The sequence below is a fragment of the Anthonomus grandis genome, chromosome 6, assembly GCF_022605725.1.
Source record: "Anthonomus grandis grandis chromosome 6, icAntGran1.3, whole genome shotgun sequence".
Classification (NCBI taxonomy): Eukaryota; Metazoa; Arthropoda; class Insecta; order Coleoptera; family Curculionidae; genus Anthonomus; species Anthonomus grandis.
In genome coordinates this window covers 24,645,803-24,667,269 of record NC_065551.1, presented here as the reverse complement: position 1 = coordinate 24,667,269, position 21,467 = coordinate 24,645,803, and the positions used below count along the sequence as shown (strand labels likewise).

At 28.3% G+C, this 21,467-nt stretch overlaps 1 protein-coding gene across 5 annotated transcripts in view; it reads right to left on the bottom strand.

Annotated features, from left to right (window-relative positions):
* Positions 1-862: 862 nt before the first annotated feature.
* The window catches only part of LOC126737115 (transcription factor hamlet-like), a 185,977-nt gene continuing 165,372 nt past the window's right edge, over positions 863-21,467 (bottom strand). For all 5 annotated transcript variants that reach the window (XM_050441848.1, XM_050441850.1, XM_050441851.1 and 2 more), the window contains 5 exons: positions 17,752-17,880; positions 17,570-17,696; positions 4,627-4,729; positions 3,144-3,471; positions 863-3,057 (listed from right to left, as the gene is read on the bottom strand). In XM_050441848.1, coding sequence (XP_050297805.1) covers positions 1,489-3,057; positions 3,144-3,471; positions 4,627-4,729; positions 17,570-17,696; positions 17,752-17,880 — 2,256 coding nt within the window. In that variant the 3' untranslated portion in view covers positions 863-1,488. The remainder of the gene's footprint in view (positions 3,058-3,143; positions 3,472-4,626; positions 4,730-17,569; positions 17,697-17,751; positions 17,881-21,467) is intronic.

The following is a 21,467-nucleotide window of genomic DNA, read 5'->3' as shown; positions in this document are numbered from 1 at the left end:
CAGCGAGCCTTCGATAAACCGCAATAAACTTTTTGTATCCAGGATGCTGTCGTTCGGGATAAGGTTCATGATACAACCGCGATGCTGCTCGTGCATTGCAGTTTGTTGCTCCGTATGCCAAATGCATATCCGCCAATTCTTGATTGGTAAAGTTTTCCATTAGCAATAAATGTTAAAAAATTGTAAGCTATAAAATTTTTAAACATGACATTGAGAATTGACATTGATAAGTATGGATTTTAAAGAATTGTTGTTATGGTATTATGTACAAAAGGTAAAAATAAATGCATCAAATCCTATTTAGGTAATTAATGTTTTTTATAAATTTTAACGCGTCTTAGGGCCGTAGTGGCGTAGTGACACATTTCCGGACCAGGGTTCCCATACTCAAATGGATTCTTCTGTTGCACTGAACAACCCCCAGAAGTTTGATCCCATAGTTCTGAAACACCCTGTATACTAGTTTCAATTCTTAAATAAATTTTTAGGGAGTTTTAAAAGGCTTTATTCATATAAAAACCCTTTTTGTTAGTATTTTAGAAAAGTTTTGTTTGTCCAAAATTTATGAGCAATAGACAAAGAGAGAAAGAGTAAAAATTATAATTTTTAAATTAAATTTAATGTATATAATACTAAATACTTTTAAATACTAGGAATTATTTAAAAACGCTTCTCTTAGGTATTATAATTCATACTTTTTAACTTGTATTAACCCTTAATTATTTAATATTATTTTTATATACTCGTATTCAAACAAACCTTTATAATATTGTAAATTTTATTTATAATCATTACAATCAGTGAAGTAATTAATAGCTAAACTTACATGAGTGTTTAGTTAATAATTTTAAAATCCGTTACAGGTATATTACACTAACATGTTTTTAACATTAAAAAAAAAAGGCTAAAAGCTACATAAAGCTTTTCACAAAACAAATTAAAAGCTTAAAATAAACAAATAAAATACAAAATAAACTTTGGCTTTGTGTCACTTAAACAAATTTTTCATAAAATTTTGTCAAAATAATTTTTAATGTATAATTTAAGTAACAAATAATAAATTCTAAACAGTTTTTAGCGGTGCAAATTTAAATAGAATATTTACAAAGCGAAATGTCTAAACATATTATCTAGCAAAGGTAGATGGAGATTCACTTAAAATTATATACAATTTACCTACTTTTGCTAGACAATTAATGATCCATTTAAAAATTTATTAAGTACTTGTTACCCCTGGTGCTTGATTTGCTTATAATAGACAAAATGTGTGTAGGAACTTTAAAAAACTCTTATATTCATCCTTAATGCCCTAATCCAATATATGTACAAAAAATTAATTAAAATATTTTTTAAAATTATAACACAGACGCTTTTTTATTGACCCATTGGGAATCAAAAATTTAGGGTCACACCTAATATAATATTATTTGGTAAAAAAACCCTCAGATTTGTTTTACACTAATATACAATATCTACGAGACAAACTAATTATGTCGCAATCACCCGAGAATGATTATTAATGTTTTCAGGCTTTACTTCCTTAGAGTATTCACTAATACAACCTGAAGAATATACATCATCTGCTTCATCATCATCTTTTCCCACCACATCAATCTCACTCTGGAACGACGGTGAATACAATCTGGTAGAATTATAATAATCTTGACCATTAGTAACTTTACCAACAAAGTTCCTAATCTCATCCAACCTAATATAAGCTTCCTCTCGGTCATTTTCATTACTACTCTCAGGCGAATCAGCCACAGTAACCATTCCATTACCATCGTCACTCTCATGCTTCTTAAGATGACGATCCAAATTAGTCTGTTGTCCAAAGCATCTTTCACATAATGGACACTTAAAAGGCTTTTCTTTGTTGTGAATATTCCTTACATGTCGCTGCAAATTACTAGATATGCTAAAACTGCGCTCACAGTAACGACATTTATAAGGCTGCTCCCCAGTGTGCGTACGTAGATGACGTGTCAGATTGGCACTTCTGGGGAACACCTTGCCGCAAAACTTACAGGCGTAACGATCCTTACTTTTGCCTTGTTGGTTTTGCTGATGGATAATATCGTGGTATGGCTTAGCGTGATTAAAACCTTGAAGGTTCGGTCTAAGCAGATCCAATCGCTGATGAAGAGGTGAACTAAAGAAGGGAAGTCTCGGTCCTCCGAATGGAAGGTTGTTTTGTTGGAAATTTGGAAAGGTTGGCTGGTACATTTCGAGTAGCATAGGATAGGTGGGACGTGGATAAGCCATTGGAGGTGTCGCTGGTGGGGGAGTCGTCTTTACAGATTCTTGTTCTACTGTTGCTTGTATCTTTAAATCTTCTTCAACTGGTGATTGAGGAGATAAAGTTTTTTCTTGAGCAATATCATTAGCCTTATCAAGTGATTTTGAATAAGTGTTCCATCCAGACAAGTCAAGCGGTTCCTCTCCTTCTTCGCTTGAGTCACAGGTAGCTCTTGTCTGAGTAAAATCTTTTGGAGCCTCTTCCTTTAATTCATTTTCCGCCTTAACCTGCCATGTTGAAGTAACCAAAGGTTTAGCAGGTGATGGTGTTGAGTTGGCTTCTTCAGCAGCGGAGGGACTCTCCTTTTTAATCGTAAATGGTATTCTTGGAGGCGTCAATCTTTCTTTCTTAAATAGTTCTTGCTTCACAGGACTAATCGGTTTCGGTTTTCTTGCAGGGAGTGAGTCAGGATTCTCATCTAATTTTGGCTTTTGCAACTGGTTCAGCAAAAACGGAGCTATAAATCCTGGACTCAGTGTGCCGGGGAATAAATTTGGTTGTGGGTAGTTGGGAAATTGCGTCGCAAATGGAAAATGTAATGGAACCCCAGAAGCCCTATAAAATGGGTAGTTCGCCATTGGTATCTGTGATGGTATATTCAAGCGCTGTGGCTGGTCACTAGCGTCACAAAAACGCTTATGCTTGGCCAGTGATGTTCCTGAAGAAAAGGGTTGGTTGCACTTAAGACACTTGACTTGGAGGCGGCAATCAGAGTGCATTCGTCTATGTCTGCAGAGGTTCGAGAATTGAGTGTAGGCCTAGAAAAAAATTAAGTTAATTTTAAATATAAAATATTTCACCTAAAAAAGGGTAATTAAAATTGTTGATAATAGAAGAATATTACCTTAAAGCAAACTTCACACTGAAAAGGCTTTACGCTCGAGTGTATGTGCATATGCTGCTTTAATCCAGAGGAGCTGCCAAAGGTCTTTCCGCAATCTGGACAGGCATGCGATCTGGCACCCACGTGGTGTGTCCTGATGTGTCTCTGTAGGTTACTTGGATCGGTGAAATACCTGGTACAGTTTTCGCAATGGTACTTCTTAGTTTCGCCATGGACAATGGCTTTATGACGTATTAAACATGGTTTATATGAATAAGCTTGCGGACAACGTTCACATTTATACTCGTTACGACGATAGTTGTGTTTTTGTATTAGGTGCTCGTCTAGTCTGGAATAAAGGGGTTTATTTATGAATATGTAAAGTAACATTTAATGAAATTTTAAAAACAAATGCTCGGAGATACCCAAAGATTAAATAAATCTGTTTTGAAGCAACAGCATCTGGTTGCAAAATAGAAGTTTCTAAAAAAATATCTAAATGTAAAGTTTCGGTCTATTTCTTAAATACTAGTGGTATAAGAACTAAATTGCAACATTTTAAAGAAGCTGTAAGCTGTAGTCGTTATAATATTATATTAGTTAACCAAATATGGTTTACTCCAGATTTTTCTGAGGCCGAGATTAGTATTGAGAGTTTATGTATTTTTAGGCAAAATAAAATTACGCGTCTTCAGAAATTTTGTATTAAGTAGTAACGTTCAGTTAGACTTAATTTTTAACAATTTTGAAAGCCTTGTAGTTCACCCAGCTGTAAATCAATTATTCGATGATACTTATTCAGCTATATGCTTTAAACTTTTACAAGATGAGTCACTGAAGTCTCTGGAATATGACGGGGATTGAAAAAAAAGAGGATTATATTTCAATTCATAATTATCTAACAACCAATTACTTAGCAAGACAATTTTTGCTAATTTGTAGATGATGTGATGACATATTTGATCTGCTGTTGATCTTGATTTAGATTATTAATACACAGTATTTATTGTTAATGGTTTGTCATAAATAAAGAAATAAAATAAATGAAATAAATCATAGAATCCTAAAGATTTTTTCTTATTTAAAAAGAACATTCATATTTTTCTTTTAAATAATTCATTACGCTTAATTAAACAAGAAAAACATTATTATATGTAGCACATACATGCTAAAAACAATTACGAACTAATATTAAATATTAACGAGGCAAACCGGTTATTTTCCGAGGACATCAATGGACAATTTGATGTTCCAATATAGTGGAAAACATAAAAACCAAAACAAGTAATGATGGATTATCATCATTATCATCATGCACTGAGAGCCACCATAATTAATAAAATATTTACGGGGTTCACACACGATAATATTAAAGTGCGCCATCTGGTAACATTCACACGATTTAAATTCAATTTGTATCTTTTAATAAATTATATGTCTAATTGTTTTTCAGGCAATTAGGTAAAAATTCTACATTAAAATTTGGTGTGTAAATTATACTTACTTTTCTACGTCACTAAATTGTTGGTCACAGTTGCAACATCTCACTTGGTTATCGTCGTCTTCGTCTTCTTCGCGTTCCTCAACTGTTCCGCTATGCTGCGAGGCTGCAATCAAATATGCAATAAAATTATTTTTTTATTGATAAAGTAAAATATATTTGTGCAGTAAGTAAAGTCGTTGAGAAAAATAGTGATTGTCTTAAGAGGAAGTTACAGAAAAAAGCATTCTGTAAAAGAAAGCCAGTTATATAGTCCATGCTAAATTTTTCTAAATATAGGTTACAGAAAAATGTACCTCCATTTTTATGCATAACTTAAATGGGTATGATACTCATTTTAGAATTTTTTGTAGTTTTCTATAAACAGATGATTAAATTTTTATTCGAGATAGAAGAAACTCAGGTTAATAAGACATGCCTGAAAAACAAGTCAATAGTTTTAAAGATACACAATTAATAAAATTATTGAATAACTATTATTAATAGAATAATACATAATGAAATTTAAAAATAAATTATTTGGTAAAGAAGTGTTAAAAAAATCTCACTTGTTATTGGTTTTCACAATGGTTACTCTTTAGAAACAATTTAGTCTCAATTGGGTAAAACGTCACTTTTAAGTAGAAAGCAACAATTTTTAGAATAGTCACGTTACAATCGGTGAACATAACAAATGGTACTTGTTTTGCCATTTTTAGCAATTTTGTATAATAATATTTTTTATAATGTTACATATTGCATAAGCTTTTTAAATATCTACAAATTAGTTGGTAGAACAAAATTAAATTAGTGATTGTGTGTTTTTGCGGTATTTAAACTAATTTACTTAACACAATACATTAAATCTCTTATATTTATGTTTTTGTTTCATTAAAATATAACATATAGCTTTTAAAGACATAATGAATAATAAACGTAAGAAACATTTTTTAAATGTTGTTAATATAAATATACTCGAAAAATTATTAATAATACAATTTTAGATAACAAATTTAAGAAAAAATATTTTGAGCAAGTAACATAATTTAAACCTTTAAAAAAAAAACAGATGTAGTTAAAAAACATAAAAAAGTTAATAAATCGCTTTTCTAATAACACACATGAAATTAAAAGAGTAAACTATAAAAGTAATAAAAAAATAAAAATCAAGAATAACATACCAAAGAAGTAAAAAACTTTCAGTCACTAAAATCACAATAAGATCCACAGGTTGATGGACAAGAGAAAGCACCTAAACTGATGACTTTTCACCCCAAAATGAATCCGTATAAAACAGTGAAAACGCCATATCACCTTGCGTTTAACCCCTACCCCTCACGCCATCAACCCCATACTTGTCAAGAGTTCAGTCAGACGATTCACAACAATATTTTTACCCCCGTGTGTTTTCGTAATTGGCATAATAATGATTGTTTTACTGATCCTATCGTAAATATTTAAATTGCATTTGTTTTTGTTGTTATTATGGATCAGATGGTAGTAAATTGAATTTAAAGATTAAGTTAAATGTAAAATATTTCCAAAATTTTAAAGTTTTTATAAAGAGCATATGCTGTTTTAAAGTAGGGCATTAAAATATATATATATATCCACTTTTTTTATTTTCAAATTAAGTTAATTCAACATTCGATAAGCCCATAAGCAACCTTCATATAAAACCTTTTTTTTTCATCAAGGTCTTTATAAATTAAACTCGACTATTAGCAATTTTTTACCTAATTTTAATATACGGTAGTTGTGGTTGAAAAAAATCATTTTGGGCCACCAAGCATACGAAAAAAAAAACCCGTAAGCCCATACGAAATTATTCACCGGTGTCAAACGGGGGTTGGAAGTTAAATTATTAAAATAAGGGATGTGGAGGGTGAGTTTCCGGTCAAATGCCCGGAAAAAGTTGACGTTAGATCCTGATTGATAACTGTCGTCATGATTTTTTAACGTCGTTTTGTCAGCCGTCGCGGGTTAGGTAAACAGGAGTATGTTGTAATATACCATATAAAAACCATTGGGGCAGTAAGTAAACTTAGCATTCTTTATTCGACATTTTTATCAAAAATTATCCACGTATATATTATAGAGGTTATTTCTGCACCGTTTTACGTACTTTTTGCACAAGATTCTTACTGTACTTTTAAAATTTATACATAAAAACTGAGATTTTTAAATATAATATTACATATTAGACGTTCAAATTTTTTTAATTAAATAGTATTTAGTTTACTGTTTATTTCTTACATTACAGTTTTGTGTATTTTTTTATATTTTTTTAAGTCTTACTTTAATATTCCTATCTTTTGCTGTAATTTTTCTTGATTAAATATTTATTTTTTTATTAAATTTTGTTATTTTTAAACCGTGATTTCCAAAATAAATAATTTACTTATTACAGTTACATTAATTATTTAACCTGTATATTTGATTTTGAAGTATTGTAAGGGTTTATTCTTTTAGTTCTGGTTTTTACTTTTTAACCTAATTTTGGATATATTTATGAAAGTTTTTACATATATTTTTTATGAATTTATTTATTTTTCTAAATTATATTTTTTCTAGTTTAAAATGTTCGAAATGTTTTTATTTCATAGTTTACCTTTTTATATATTTTGTTGCAATCATTTTTATACCGTACTATGGATACGTATACACTGGTTTTATTACGTTATTCTTAACTTTGAGTTTTTTTTTTAAGTTTAAATTAGTTTTGTTTAACTGCAAATTTCTAATAAATGTATATTAAAATTTAAATATAATAAAAATATTTTTATTTAATCAAAATACTTTTCAAAATAAACATATGTATACAGAAGTTCAATGGCTAGATATTAAATATATAGAAAACAAAGAATGGTTGAATATTTGGGAAAAAAACAAAATAAAAAAAAACATTGGTTTATCAATTTAAAGCAGTTTATATAGATACAAATAAAATTAGTGAAAAAAACAACATCAAAACATAATATTTATATATAGCCATTTATATAGCATCTATATTTACAAAAAATATCTAAATTTGAATTAAAAGTTAATATTTAAGAAAATAAATTCAGTAGATTAAATATTTTGAATGGTTATATTTGTTTACAAAAAAAAATCATTAAAACATCAAAATCAATAAAAAATTTAAATGAATGAATCTTTAAAAAAATTTTATTTCCGTATGTAAGGTATCATATATTTTTTATCAGTTTTACACTTATTACTAGAATTTTTACATAGACTTTATTATGCTATTGCTGTAAGTTTTTTTTAATTAAAAGTAGTTTGGTTCACCTGTATTTAGAATTATTCTTTCTGCAAATCGTCGTTTTTGATAAAATTATATAAACCATTATTTCTCAATATTTAATATTTTATAATAAATAGTCTGTCTTAGTCTGTATTATTTTATATTAGTATTTTTTACTGCTTGGTATTTTTTTGTTTTTTTTTACATTTTATATTACGAATAAAAAATAACAAAAGAATAAAAACCTAAATACAGTACTAAACCGAATTAAAAAAATTGTAAAAAAGTTCAATGGTTTTGCATTAAATAGAAATATAAGAATAGATGCAAACACGGACAAAACAAGGTAAATAAATTGAACTAATTAATTAACTTAGAAAACTTTGATATAAATACAAATAAAATTAGTGAAAAAAACCTTATTCATAAATAAAAAGTCAATCAAAGAGCATCTATCTATCTTTATAAAAAAATATAGAAATTTGATTAAAAATCAATCGCTAGGAACATCAAAAAGGAACATAAAAAAAAGGAATCGCTAATTAACAAAAATCAAAATACAAAGTTTTCTTAAAAATCTGTAGAAATCAAAACATTAAAAAATTTAAAAAATAAGTTAAAAAACACTACTAATGATTTTAAATGTATTTATAAATTCTCTATTATTTAATCAACCTTGAGGAAAAGATGAACTGAATATGTGTTTCCTACTATATTTTTATATTACTTAGATATTACTAATAGAATTTATACTAAAGGAGTTGATGGGAAAAACACACAAATAATATAATTAACTAAAAAAAATAAATATAAATATATTTATTACCCTATGGGAATAAAAATATAGGAACGTATATATGTTTATATATATGGTAATATTGTGAATAGGACCATATTTTTTGCCATTTATTAGTTTTATATTTTTGTAATTTTATTTTATTTTTAAAAACTGTTTGTATTAGAATTAAATTATTACTAGTTTTTTTACTTTCACTTTATTACGTTATTATTAACTGAGGTCTTTTGTATAAAAATCAGTTTTGTTTATTTGTTTTTAAAATTATTGTTTGAAAATCTGCAAATTATAGACAAAAGTATATTAACATTTAATTTCCAATATTTAATATTTTTATTATATCCCTTTCTTTTAATAAAATTTCTAAAAGCAAAGATATCTTTCCTTTTATTATTAATGATTAAATTAACATATTTTGTTTTTACTTTAAAGAATTCTAGTAAAAAAGCAAACAAAGATAGTATCCATTTAAGTTATGCCACATTAAATTCTAATTTAGATGTTTGTGGATAATTAAGGCTCTTACTTCTCTAAAGGTTTTCGTTACAAGAAAATTCTAAGATAATAAAAATCAAAAACCCAATTAGACATGTTATTCCTAATATATACTCTTACATTATTTAAACCATATTTAAATAATTTATAATAGGTGCTTAACAATTAAAAAATAAAATAAAGTATTATAGTTGATCTTAAGAGAAAGTAGAAAATAAAAAAAACTTACAGGCCATTAAATTTATAATCAGAAGGTATATAAAATCATTTTTGTATTTCGTTTAAATTATAGTTAGTTTATAAAATTTTATAAATTTATTTAGAACAATAATGTTTTTTGAATGGATTGTATATCCAAGAATATCAAAAATTAAATAACTACCAATTTGCCATCTTAACATCGAAAAAAAGCTATTATATTTAAGCACACATTTTCATGAATTTTTTTTTTATGTATTATAGGGTTTTATCAAAATTTTTGTTGTTATTTCTGACGTTGCAATGAAAAATTCTACATTAATTTTCACTAATGTTTAATGAGTATTATAGGTATACTCTAGAAGGATATTCAGCACTAAAAACACAGTAAATTGAAAATTTTCAAAAATTAGAATATTAAACTTTGGCAAGCTATTTAGATTTTCTTTTACTCTAAAAATTATTAAATGTGATATAGAATACTTCTGCATTTATCCCGTGAACTATAAAGTTATAATTATATTTAAAAATAATACATATAGTTCATGAAATGTATAAGATAACAACGTTTTATTTAAAAAAAATTAAAACAATAAATGCGATTTTTTCAAGAAACTTAAAATAAAGAACAAACAATAAATGCGGATAAACTATTTTGCAAGGAGTGAAAATTCTAATACAATAATGTATTTCCACCAACTAAAAACAAAAAAATATTTAAATAATTCAGAAATAGCCAAACTATGAACCGAAACCACTTTTGGCAGTTACAATTCCCACGATACCAAAGGAGCGAATCCAAAAACAGATCATCGGTGGGCAGTACCTCATATGGTGCCTTACTGGTACGGTGCACTATGCCAAAACAGGTGGGCTTAAAACACCATGAAATTCGATGGTCTGATGGTGGTCAGTCGGTGCGACGGTTGAATTCTTTTTTTTATTTAGTCGTTTATTAAATTATATGGGTGCTGAGGTATAACGTAAAATCTACTGGTACAAATTAAAAAAGATATCAAGCATTTACTTCTTTATATAGTAGCACCCCATTGGGTAATATACCCCAACGTGTTAAAAATATCCATGGGGTTAAAATCTAAAACCCTTAACTGTTCGCGCTCGAACGCAAATAGAAAAGGGCTTATTTTCACTTCATTTGAAATTGAGATGTAACTGTAGATTGGTCTTTTATGGTCTGTATGGGATTAAGCGACGGTAATAGATATGAATTTTTGATATGTTATGACTGTCCCTGACGAGGCAGGATTAGTTTTTCGGGTGCATGACGGTGTTGTTTAGAGATTAAACACAGATAAACATTGTTTGTATTAACGTATGTTGTATATATTGATAATAAAAACAATGTAGGCTCACACGCTTCTAAATCTTCCTAAAAATAATACCAAACGTCCTGTTTTCGACTAGTTACGCGACGTAATTTTTAACCCTTATTCGAATCAATTTAACCTCATTAATGTGTCAAGTGAAGTCAAAACGGCACATGCCGGATACGGTGACCTCTTCCGGTCGAGAAATAATTATCATCGAAAGAACACAGGCGAAATCAAAATGGAATCAGGGAAATGCTTTACTGGATTTTGTAATGAATCACGCGATAAATAAAAAACAGTGACTGTCGATTTTCGTTGTTTGTATGCGATAATTTAGTTTATACTTATTTGTTTTATTTTATGTATACAAATGGAGCCAACGGCTTATTAAAGAAAGGTTACAAATGCTACATAAAGTTATGCTTAATTGCAAAAAATTGAAAAAAAAAGGGGTGACCTTTATTATAAAAACCTATTATAAAACAATAAAACAACCTTAATCGACTGTATGACATAGAGCCCCGCTGTGTGACATTTTCTATATATTGAACCCAAAAAACAATCGGTTGCGGTACATAATAGCGCGGTCACGTGACCTCCCGGCAATACAGGATTATCAGGTCCATTGTGACGCTCTGCGCTCTCACCCTTTCACCGGATTAAATAGAGACGTCACACGTCAAAATCATTATTTATGATGATATTTTCGGATCCATTACTCGGGTTGTCCCAATCCTTTACTAATATACATCGGGCAGGGAATAAATAATAAACGCAGACAGATGCAAAAAGTCACGGATTTTACCGGAGTGTTTGCGTCATATAATGTACGTAAATAATTTGCGATAAAGGATGGGGTTTAGTTTTTAGGGTTTGTGGGAGGAATCGGGGAGGAGAATTAATCTTATATCGCAAATGTTAACGTATTTAATCTTATATCGCAAATGTTAGAGGCCATATGATTGATGATTTTGTTATTTTTTGGATAAGTGGTATGCTACATAGTCTTTACTATTTTTATTTAATATATATTTATACCAAGAATGTAAAAAAATGGATTCGTTTTCTAAAAAGCATGTTTTTAAAAATATATATTGTATAATAAAATTTATTAATTTTAACTTTAATTATTCGTTTTCTAATGTTCGAAAACGCGAAATAAATAAGGAGAACTGGAAAAGAAGGAAGATGCAAATTAAAAGGTAAATGCAATGTTTATAATAATATTGTTTAAACCTGCATAACAATAAGTATCCAGGAAAAATTAAATTTTACAAATTATTATAGTTTGTTTTTTTTTTAATTTCAGACATAAGCCACATGATTTGCCTCAATACCCGAAATGTGCCCACAATAAAAAACCAGTGTTTTTGTATCGGAAACTAAGCATGAGAGACATTCAAAGCTTCCACATAGCATTATATTCAAATGTTGACAAGGTAAAACAAGACATTTTTGTGCTACAATTTTGTGAGGGTTCAAAACCCAGAAAATCATTAAGAAATCATCATGGACTTTCCATAAAATATTTTGTTCCAACAATAACTAAGGAAAAATTTAGAGTTTGTAAAAAAGCTTTTCTCGGAATAACCCGTTTTAGTGGAGACAGGTTGGAAAGAAATGTAAGAAATTATTTGCTTTCTAATGAATTGCCAAAAGAGCGACGTGGTGGTGATAGGGTTAAAAACAAAAATGACCATCTTAAAGATTTAATTAAGCAATTCATTGAAAATTTGGAATGCAAAATAAGTCATTATTAAAGAAATCGAACTACTCGTGTGTTTTTGCCCTGTGAATTAAATTTTCGAAAATTATAAAAAATGTTTTGTGAACAAAATCCTAATTTGGCCATAAAATTGTGTTTTTTAGAAGTTATGTGAATAAAAATTATAATCTAAGCTTTGGTATCCTCATGACTGATTTGTGTACCACTTGTATTCAGTTTGAAGAGAAGTTGAAAGTGAACACTAATGACAAAGCTCAGATAATTTGCGAACAACGTGTCCATAAGTTAAAAAGTAAAGCATTTTATAAGTGTTTAAAATTAGACAGAGAGGATGTACAGCTTTTTTCTTTTGATTGCCAAAAAAATTTGGCTTTGCCTAAATTGCCAGATCAAAGTGCATACTTTTCTCAACAAATAAACTTTTATAATTTTACTGTGGTTTGTGGCAGCTCTTCAACAAAACTTTCTCAAAATACAGTGTTATCCTTTGTCTGTCTAGAAACTGAATATTGTAAAATTTCCAATGCTATTGCCTCAGCTATACATACTACGCTGAAAAATTTTAATTTTAGAGAAACTACAAAAATTTTACTTTTTGCCGATGGACGTGGGGGGCAAAATAAAAATAGTACCGTCATGGGGATGCTAGCATACTGGCTCTGTTATGAGGCACCAAAAACCATTGAAACTATCGAGTTTACATTTCCAATAGTTGGCCATTCATTCATTCATTCCCCCAGATAGAGTTTTTGGGTTGACCGAACGCGAAATTAAAAAAAAAAGTGCGATAATTAATCGCCACGAATATGAGCAGATTATTCAAAATCATTCAAGGGTTCTCAGGCTAAGTCAAGACTGGACAATTCTTAATTGGAAAAACGCAGTGTACCAAGTAATAAAAAAGCCTGCCCAATGATACTTTAAATTTAATGAAAGTAAACGCTTCGTATTTACACGAGAAGGTAATAGCACTCTATTAAGAGGAGACGTGCTCTATAAATCTGATTTGGGTGTGTTTAAGTCAGTTGTAAATAGAGAAAAAACCCTTTCTCGTTTAAAACCTGAACAAATTCCTACTGGAGTGCATTGCTTAAAAGGAGATAAGTCCTCTATTTTTAATTTACTAAAGAATCATTTTGGATTGGACTGGTCTAGCAATCCAGAATTGGAATTTTACAAGGATCTTCAGAACGCAGTTCATAATTACCAACAGAGAGGAGCTGAAGAAGACCAACAAAATGAAGAAAATGAAAATGATAATAATGTGGTCGTTGAAGAATATAAAAAATCGGAATTTAGAGAAATAAATTTTGTTCTTAAAAATTATTTAGAATTTGTGTTGTTTTCTTTAATAAACTTTTTCAAAAAACATAATTTTTGGTATTATTATTCTTTACTTTCAATGCAAGACTTGGTATTTGCAAAAAATAAATGCAAAACTGTATATTTTTAAACATTATTTCCTTTTTTCTTATTTATAAATAAGTAATGATTTAAAAAGTAAACACAAATCGAAAGAATTTAGATAAACTCATCTACCAAACATTTCCCTAACTACGTAACACTAAAAATAATTTTACAGATTTTTGCGCGTCTTGAAAAATTGCTTCTATTGCAAATGTCGAGTTTTGCATTTAGTGTACTCAAATATCTATATTTAAAATTATTTTTTTAGTACTTATGATAGAGTGTGTTTAAAAATAGTTTAGACAAAATTCTCTTCATTGCGTTAAGTATATTAATATTATAATTTTTACTATTCTAATTAAAATATTAATCCTAATAGTATGTTAATATTTTAGTTTGTCAAATTGTTATCTTAGTTTATAATTTTAGTTCTATTAAAATGAAATATAAATATCAGTAGCGCTTTCTGTAATTTTAATAAAAAGTAAAAAAAAATTATTTACCGAAAAAACAGAGTCAGTTAATGCTCTGTTTTAATATTATTTTAATTTAAAAATTCTGTTTTCATACATTTATATTTTTCGTGCATAATTGATGAAATTTTTATAAGCAAAGATTTTAATCCGTTATTATTATTGATTTGGTTAACTTCTTTTTTTTTCATCTAAAGAATTGAAATAAAGAAAGAAAGAAAGCAGATATAGCACAGTCTGAAAAATATATACTTTGAAATCTATATACTTTGGATATAGTATCCATTTAAGTTATGCTAATTTAGATTTTTGCGGATCATTCAGAATCTCATTTTTCTCAAGTTTTTCTTTAAAAGAAAATAATAAAAATTAAAAGCTTTGTTAAACATTTAGACAAACAAATTGATAATAGCGTGCTAAGCCTTAAAATTTTAAAATAAAACAAAATATTATAATTTATTTTAGGAGAAAGTAAAAAAGACAAAACTTTTAGGCCATTGAATTATTAATTACCAGGTATAAAAAATAACCTTTGTATCTTGTGGAATTTTTAATAAATGTCTGAAGTGCCAAAAGATGTCAACAATTCATTTTTCTTAGGTTAAAAATTATACTTCCAAAAAGATTACCAGAGGAAGTCTATAGATGTAAGCTTCCCTTACTTATACTATCACGTCATCATTTTATTTAAAACTTTTCTCATTGAAGAGGACTGTATACCGAGAAATATTAAACATTAATTAACCACTAACTTTCTTTCGGAAAAAACTATTGTATCTAAGCATATATTTTCATAAAAAATGTATTATAGGATTTCACCAAAAGTTTTTGTTGATAATTCTGATGTAATAAAAATACTAAAGTGAGTTGGACTAATATTTCATTATTAATTAAAATATCTTCCTTCTCGATCGTTTTATAATCTTTTACGTATCCTTTTTATTTTATTCCAAAGAATTATAAAAACTCCTATATAGAAAAAAGTACGCAATTAAATGGTAAAATATAAAACTTAAATATTACGACATAAAAGTAATATAATTAGAACAATATTACAATTTTAATACAATTTTAGGAATCAGTTTAGAAAAAAAACTTAAGTTTATGCATAATTAAAGTAACAAAGTCTTAAATGCCGCTGAAATCAGAAAAAATTTATAAACTAGTACAAAAAAACTCAAACATAAATAAGATTTCCAATAGATTCAATATATAGTTATATTGCAGGTAAAATTCTACTTTTTATTGCTGTTGCTGCTGGCACTTGCACTTCTCAAATTCCTTTCTGGGAACTGTAAAATATGGTCACTATTAAAATTTAAAGTTTTCCGTTCGTTTTTAATCGTAGCATAATGCCCTTGTAGTTTCTGTTTCCAATTCTTTAAGCGATTATTTTTGACCATCAACTTTAGGTATTTTATTTTTAATATAAGCTTGTTGAAACTTTTTTTTTGGCTTCTTTTAAATGGTGATACAGAATTTTTTGGTCTGCGTGCTCATTTTGTGTATAAACGGAGGTAATAAAAATGTTTGTCTCCTTTAATTTATTGCTCTACTTAAGGATTAATTTTTTTAAGGACGTAGCTATGTATCTCTAATGATAAGGCTTAATGTTTCTCTGCTAACAGCTTTCCTAGGTAAAAAAAATTTCTTGTATCGGAAAAACGTCACTTCAATTCACTCTTATTGTATCCAAGCAAGCTCTGAAATCTGCAAACGCCTCTTGTTCATCCTTTAGACAATGTATGATAAGTTTATACTTTTTGAAATCCTTTTCAATTTTGTTGAGCTTCTCTTTTAATTCTTTTACTTTCTGGTTTCAACTGAAAAATATCTTTAAAAAAATGCATGCTACGATGCTTCTATTTTGTGAAAAAATTAACTGCTTACTGATTACTTATGTGATTTTGTCATTTTCTCGTTTTCACTGGGCCTTGCACTAACTTCAACAATATTTATTTTCTTATCCTTTATATAAAAATCAAAATAAAATCTCCTTAGTGGATTACAATATGTGACTCTTGTCGAATTTTATATAGAAATTTTAATCGGTTCTGATATAAGAATCTTTATTGAATATTAAATATTTATTTATTTGATATCTCCCACTGCACCAATAAGCATCCAATGATACGCTAACAAATGGCCATTTACGTACTGTATATCCTGGTTCTAATATAATCCTGGTGCTACTTTTCCACAATATTCTGACGACATTTTTACTTTATAGAGGACATTTAGATCCAAGGCACTTTAAATAATATTTAGTTTGTTTAAGGTGACCATGTAGAAAATTAATATGTCACCTATATTAATTAGTACTATTTTTTATTATTATTTTAATTTAATAGTTCATTTTTAGTATATTTATATTTTTTGTCAAGGGTTCTAATAGAAAAAATGAAGAAAGTATCCATTTAAGTTATACTGCAGTAATTATTAATTTAGATCTTTGCGGATTATTAAAGCCCTTATTGTTCTTAAGTTTTTCCTCGTCAGAAAATGACAAACTAATATAAATTAAAACTCTAATAAGACATTTTATACTAGGTACAATTTTTTTTTTCAAACAATGATTTATTTAAGCTACATTCTTAAAGATCCCTGTAAATTAAAGCTGAGTATTGTCAAATGCACAGCAGCTGATTCGTTGATTAATCGACTTAGCCGAGACCTTTTGTGCTACCGCGGGGGGTTGTAAAAACAACCTCCCTCGACACGGTCTTACCCCTTTTTTTCCTATAATGGTTTACGCCGACGTTACATGTGTTACGGGGCGTGTGCGTAAAATTACCGACGATTTTATGGACTAGATCTGGAATAATAGAGCGGCTTTTTTTATATTTTATTAATCGTCAACGACTGTTAAGGAAATGTGTCTTTTTAGATTTATTTCAAAAGGGTGTGCTTAGTAAATTTGCTATATAATACTTTTAAAGAAATACAGTTTTTGAATAAAAATGAGTTAATAATCGCGTTACAAAAGCTCATAAATCCGACCCCAAATGACACGAAAATTTCGAATCGTTTGGAAATCAAGTCGGTTAAAAAAGTCAGGTGTGGGCTAATTTAAGCATATTCATGTTGACATCTGTTGGAAGTTTGTGCATTACCACCCTTATTTAAAACTAGCAAGAATTATCCCTAAAACAATGAAGGACCATATGGTATTTAAATTGGCTTAATATTTGTATAAGGTATACGAGAATCAGTATATAATTTTGATCCAGTCATGTAAAGGTTGTTTTAATAAAAAGCGATTTTTTTATTTGTGGTACTTATCTAAAATCTTACCGGTTTCTCTATCAGATCTGTCATCATTATTAGAATCAGGAAACATATCTCGCAGATTGATTAGTACCTTAGGTTCTAAAACAATCTCCTCGCCTGGTAAAATATCATTGATTGTCTCATACCATATCTATAAAACAGGTTTAAAATTATTTAAAATTTAATTACAACAAAATTAAATTTACCTTGCCACTATATAAAAAATGGCGTACGTTAGACTCATCTTTATTTAGGGCAGATCTGATAAACTTAATCCAATTTTGCGTCTCCCTTGATCCATCTAACCAGCCTTTGGCTCCGGATCCTGCCAAGATCTAAAACCAAAAAAAAAATAATTAAATCATTCAAATTCGATACAGCTAATATTAATCTACGTGACTTTTAAGTTATATATTGAAGAAATTATGCAGCATTATTCGCATACTAATCTCCGATCGATCATATTAATTTTCTCACAAATGTTAAAAAAACTCAATAATTCTATTTCGCATGTTAAGTTATATGCAAAATACAGTGCCCACCAAGGACCACAGCTTTTCTCTGTGGGTTTGATATGATTACGCTTTCAATAAAATTTTTTGAAAAAAATGCGCTTATGAATTTTAATTTCTCACTTATGTCGCGATTCGTGAGTGGGTGTCTTGTCGACAACGGTAATCAACAAAAAATATTACATAAGAAATTATGTAGATCTTAAACGTGCTTTTGACAACATTAATTTTTTTTGCAAAATTAAGAATTTTATTTGCGTTAGTTAATTAAGGATTAAGATTTTAAATATAGTGTTTCCTGATTAATGCTGTTTATCTAGCAGATTTTAAATATTTAATTGGTATTATATTAGAGGTTGACCAATTTAATTCTGATCCAGTAAAAATGTCGTGTGAAGTAGTAATCTAAGTTTATTCGTGAAGTATTTTATGATTTTTTCTAGTAGAAGATACCCTTCTATTAAAAAAATCATAAAATAGGTAGGTAGCGGTAATTTAAATAAAATTACATGTTTTTAAAGCCATTTGCTTTCACTACTATATAAATTTATGGAGATTCATAAATAATAGCCTTAGTATTTAATACACAGAACTAATCTCGCAAAAAAAAATCCAAAAAATATAAATAATTAGAAGTAGGTATATGGTGTAATCTAACGAAACAAATAAACTAATTTATAGTATTAAACTATAGATCGTAGGTATAGAATAATAGTGAAAAGAAATCTTCAAAAAAAATGTGGAATCAAAATTCAACATTTTAAAGAAATAAAACAAATAAGTTAAATAGTAGTTATAAAACAATTAATCAATGATAATCATAAACGTGATATTACTAGATATCAGAAATATATCTAGAAAGTACTGGAGAAGTACGTTTAAAGAATTTAAACAATTTAAATCCATTAATTTGTTACTTCTTGCTTCTTAATCAAAACTTATATTTAAACATCCATCTACTTGTACTTGAATGATATGAGATTTTTCCTGTTTTTAGGAAAAGCATCCACAGTGGCAATATGTACACTTTCAATTTTGGTAATATTTCCCCAGAGTAAAATCTACACAAAAATTAAAATTATATTATATAGGTTTGTTAGGTTTAATTACTGGATAAATGATTTTTTTTTATTAAGATTAAGATTTGTATGTTGGCTATCATAACGTTGTTCACTACAGCCGAAAACAACTCAGTTTTATTGTATTCATACCAAACCAGCTTCTAGGGTTTTTTAGGCATGACAATCGTCTTCTACTCATACTTCGTTTTCCTGGTACTTTTGTTTGCAAAATATGTGGAATCTGTTTTCAGTTCTCCATCGGTATTCCAAATATTAAAGCTTTTATTCGTTGACAATATTAATCACTTTCTTCTCTATATAACCATCACAAGGCTCCAAAATCCTGGACATTATAAAAAACATATAAGAAAATTGTTCAAAATTCTGAAAGGCAGAAAATTCTGGAAAAGTATAAATAAAATTCCCGAATAATTAACTCCAAAAACCTGGAAAAAATTAATAATATGCATTAAAAAATATAAAACGTGGTGATTTCAAAAGTCTGAATTTATTTTTTTCTTGCAAATTTAAGTATATATTAAATGAATGTTTCCAATTGCCTGGAATGAATACAATCCCCTGGAAATTATGCGAAAGTCCTCAAATGAAGTAAGAAATAAAGGCTCGGAAACCTGGTTATTAAAATTTGATCCAAAAACCTAGAAAAATCTAAATTAAATGCTTGAAAAATGACCTCCAAAAGTGACTCCAAACGGTTGGCTTTTTGTTTTAACTTTAAAATATAATAAAATAATGTTCCAAATTCCTGGAATGAAATGCTTCTAATTTTTTTGTTGCGGCTTCAGTAAGTGACCATGCTTCTAACACATAAAACAAGAGAGAGAACACATAATAGGGCAGGAGTCTTATCTTGGTGTGCAATGTTATATGATGGCTTGTGAGTACATGGGTTATTTTTAGGTAACACTTATTAACATTGTATTTTCTTATGATCATAAATTCTGTCTGTTTCATATTGTATGTCCAGGCCATATAGTTGACTGGACTGTGTTATTCCATTCATGAGATTTTGTAACCCCTCTTCGCTATCGACAAAAATAACCGTATAGTCTGCATAGGGAATATTCCTTAATCTTTCTTCATTCAGAGATTTTTCTAAATCTACGTGTTCCAAGGCTTTTCTAAACATAAATTCTGAATAATATAAATAATAATCACTAATGAGGAGAGACTGCAGCCCTGCCTTATACTCGTCAGGATTTTCATTTCCTCTGTTATCTCATTTTTAATTCTGACTAAAGTTGATTCTAGTACAACAAACTGTACTGTACTATTATAGTGATGTTCGTTCCATCCAAGCGTACATTTTGCAAAATTTTGACTCTATCAAAAACCTTTTAATAGTCAACAACACAAGCAAACATGCAACAGTTCATATTCTTGCATCACTGAAATAAAACTTGGATGTTATATATGGCCTTTCATTCTCCTACTGCATCTCTGAAACCAAACTATGTTTACACAAAAAAACAATTACACAACATCCTAAAGCCTATCAGATGACTTAACTAAATTCTCAATATAAATTTTAAACAGAGCTAAACCACATACGCGAATAAATAAACAGAAGCCAATTAAAGTATAAATTGAGGTAGATAAGTGTAAATTTACATAAAAAAATTAATAAGCAATTTTCATTATTAGCGTAATGGAAATATATATTTCAAAAAAATAACCAGAAAGGTGTGAGTTTATATGTTAGACGACCTTGCCTTAAACGAATAAAATGCAGAGAGTGAATAAAAATTAGTTTAATAATATTATATTTCTGAGGCTTGTTATGATATGTGGTACAGGTTATAGTGAATATTTTTTTAAACATAGTTTTTTGAAGTAAATACTAATTTAATTTTTGTTTGCCTTAACATGTGAAGAAGCTCCCGTCAGAAAAAACTATATTAAAAACACCATAAATAATAGTTTATTATATTATAGTTTGATTCTAGATTTTATAAACGTGAACTTTGAAAATCACTACTTAGATACATATTTTATGTTTGTATTTAATAACTGTGGCCAATTTATATAAAATATTTATAATAAATGTTGACATAATTATGCTTATTTTCCAGAAAATGTAAATATTATTTTGTTTCTTGCACATTTGCAGATTTCTTGTTTAGGCAGTTGAATTTTTTTAAATTTTATTAGTTATATAAATATTTTATTATTTTCCAAATACAACATATTTTTAGTTAGAGGCTATCGAATTAATTTTTTATTTCTTTTAGGCAGTTAATGTTCGATTACGCTTTTCTAAGGTAATTAAACCATCTTATATCTATTTTTCAGGTAGTTGAATTTAGGTTTGTTCATTTTTGGTTAAAA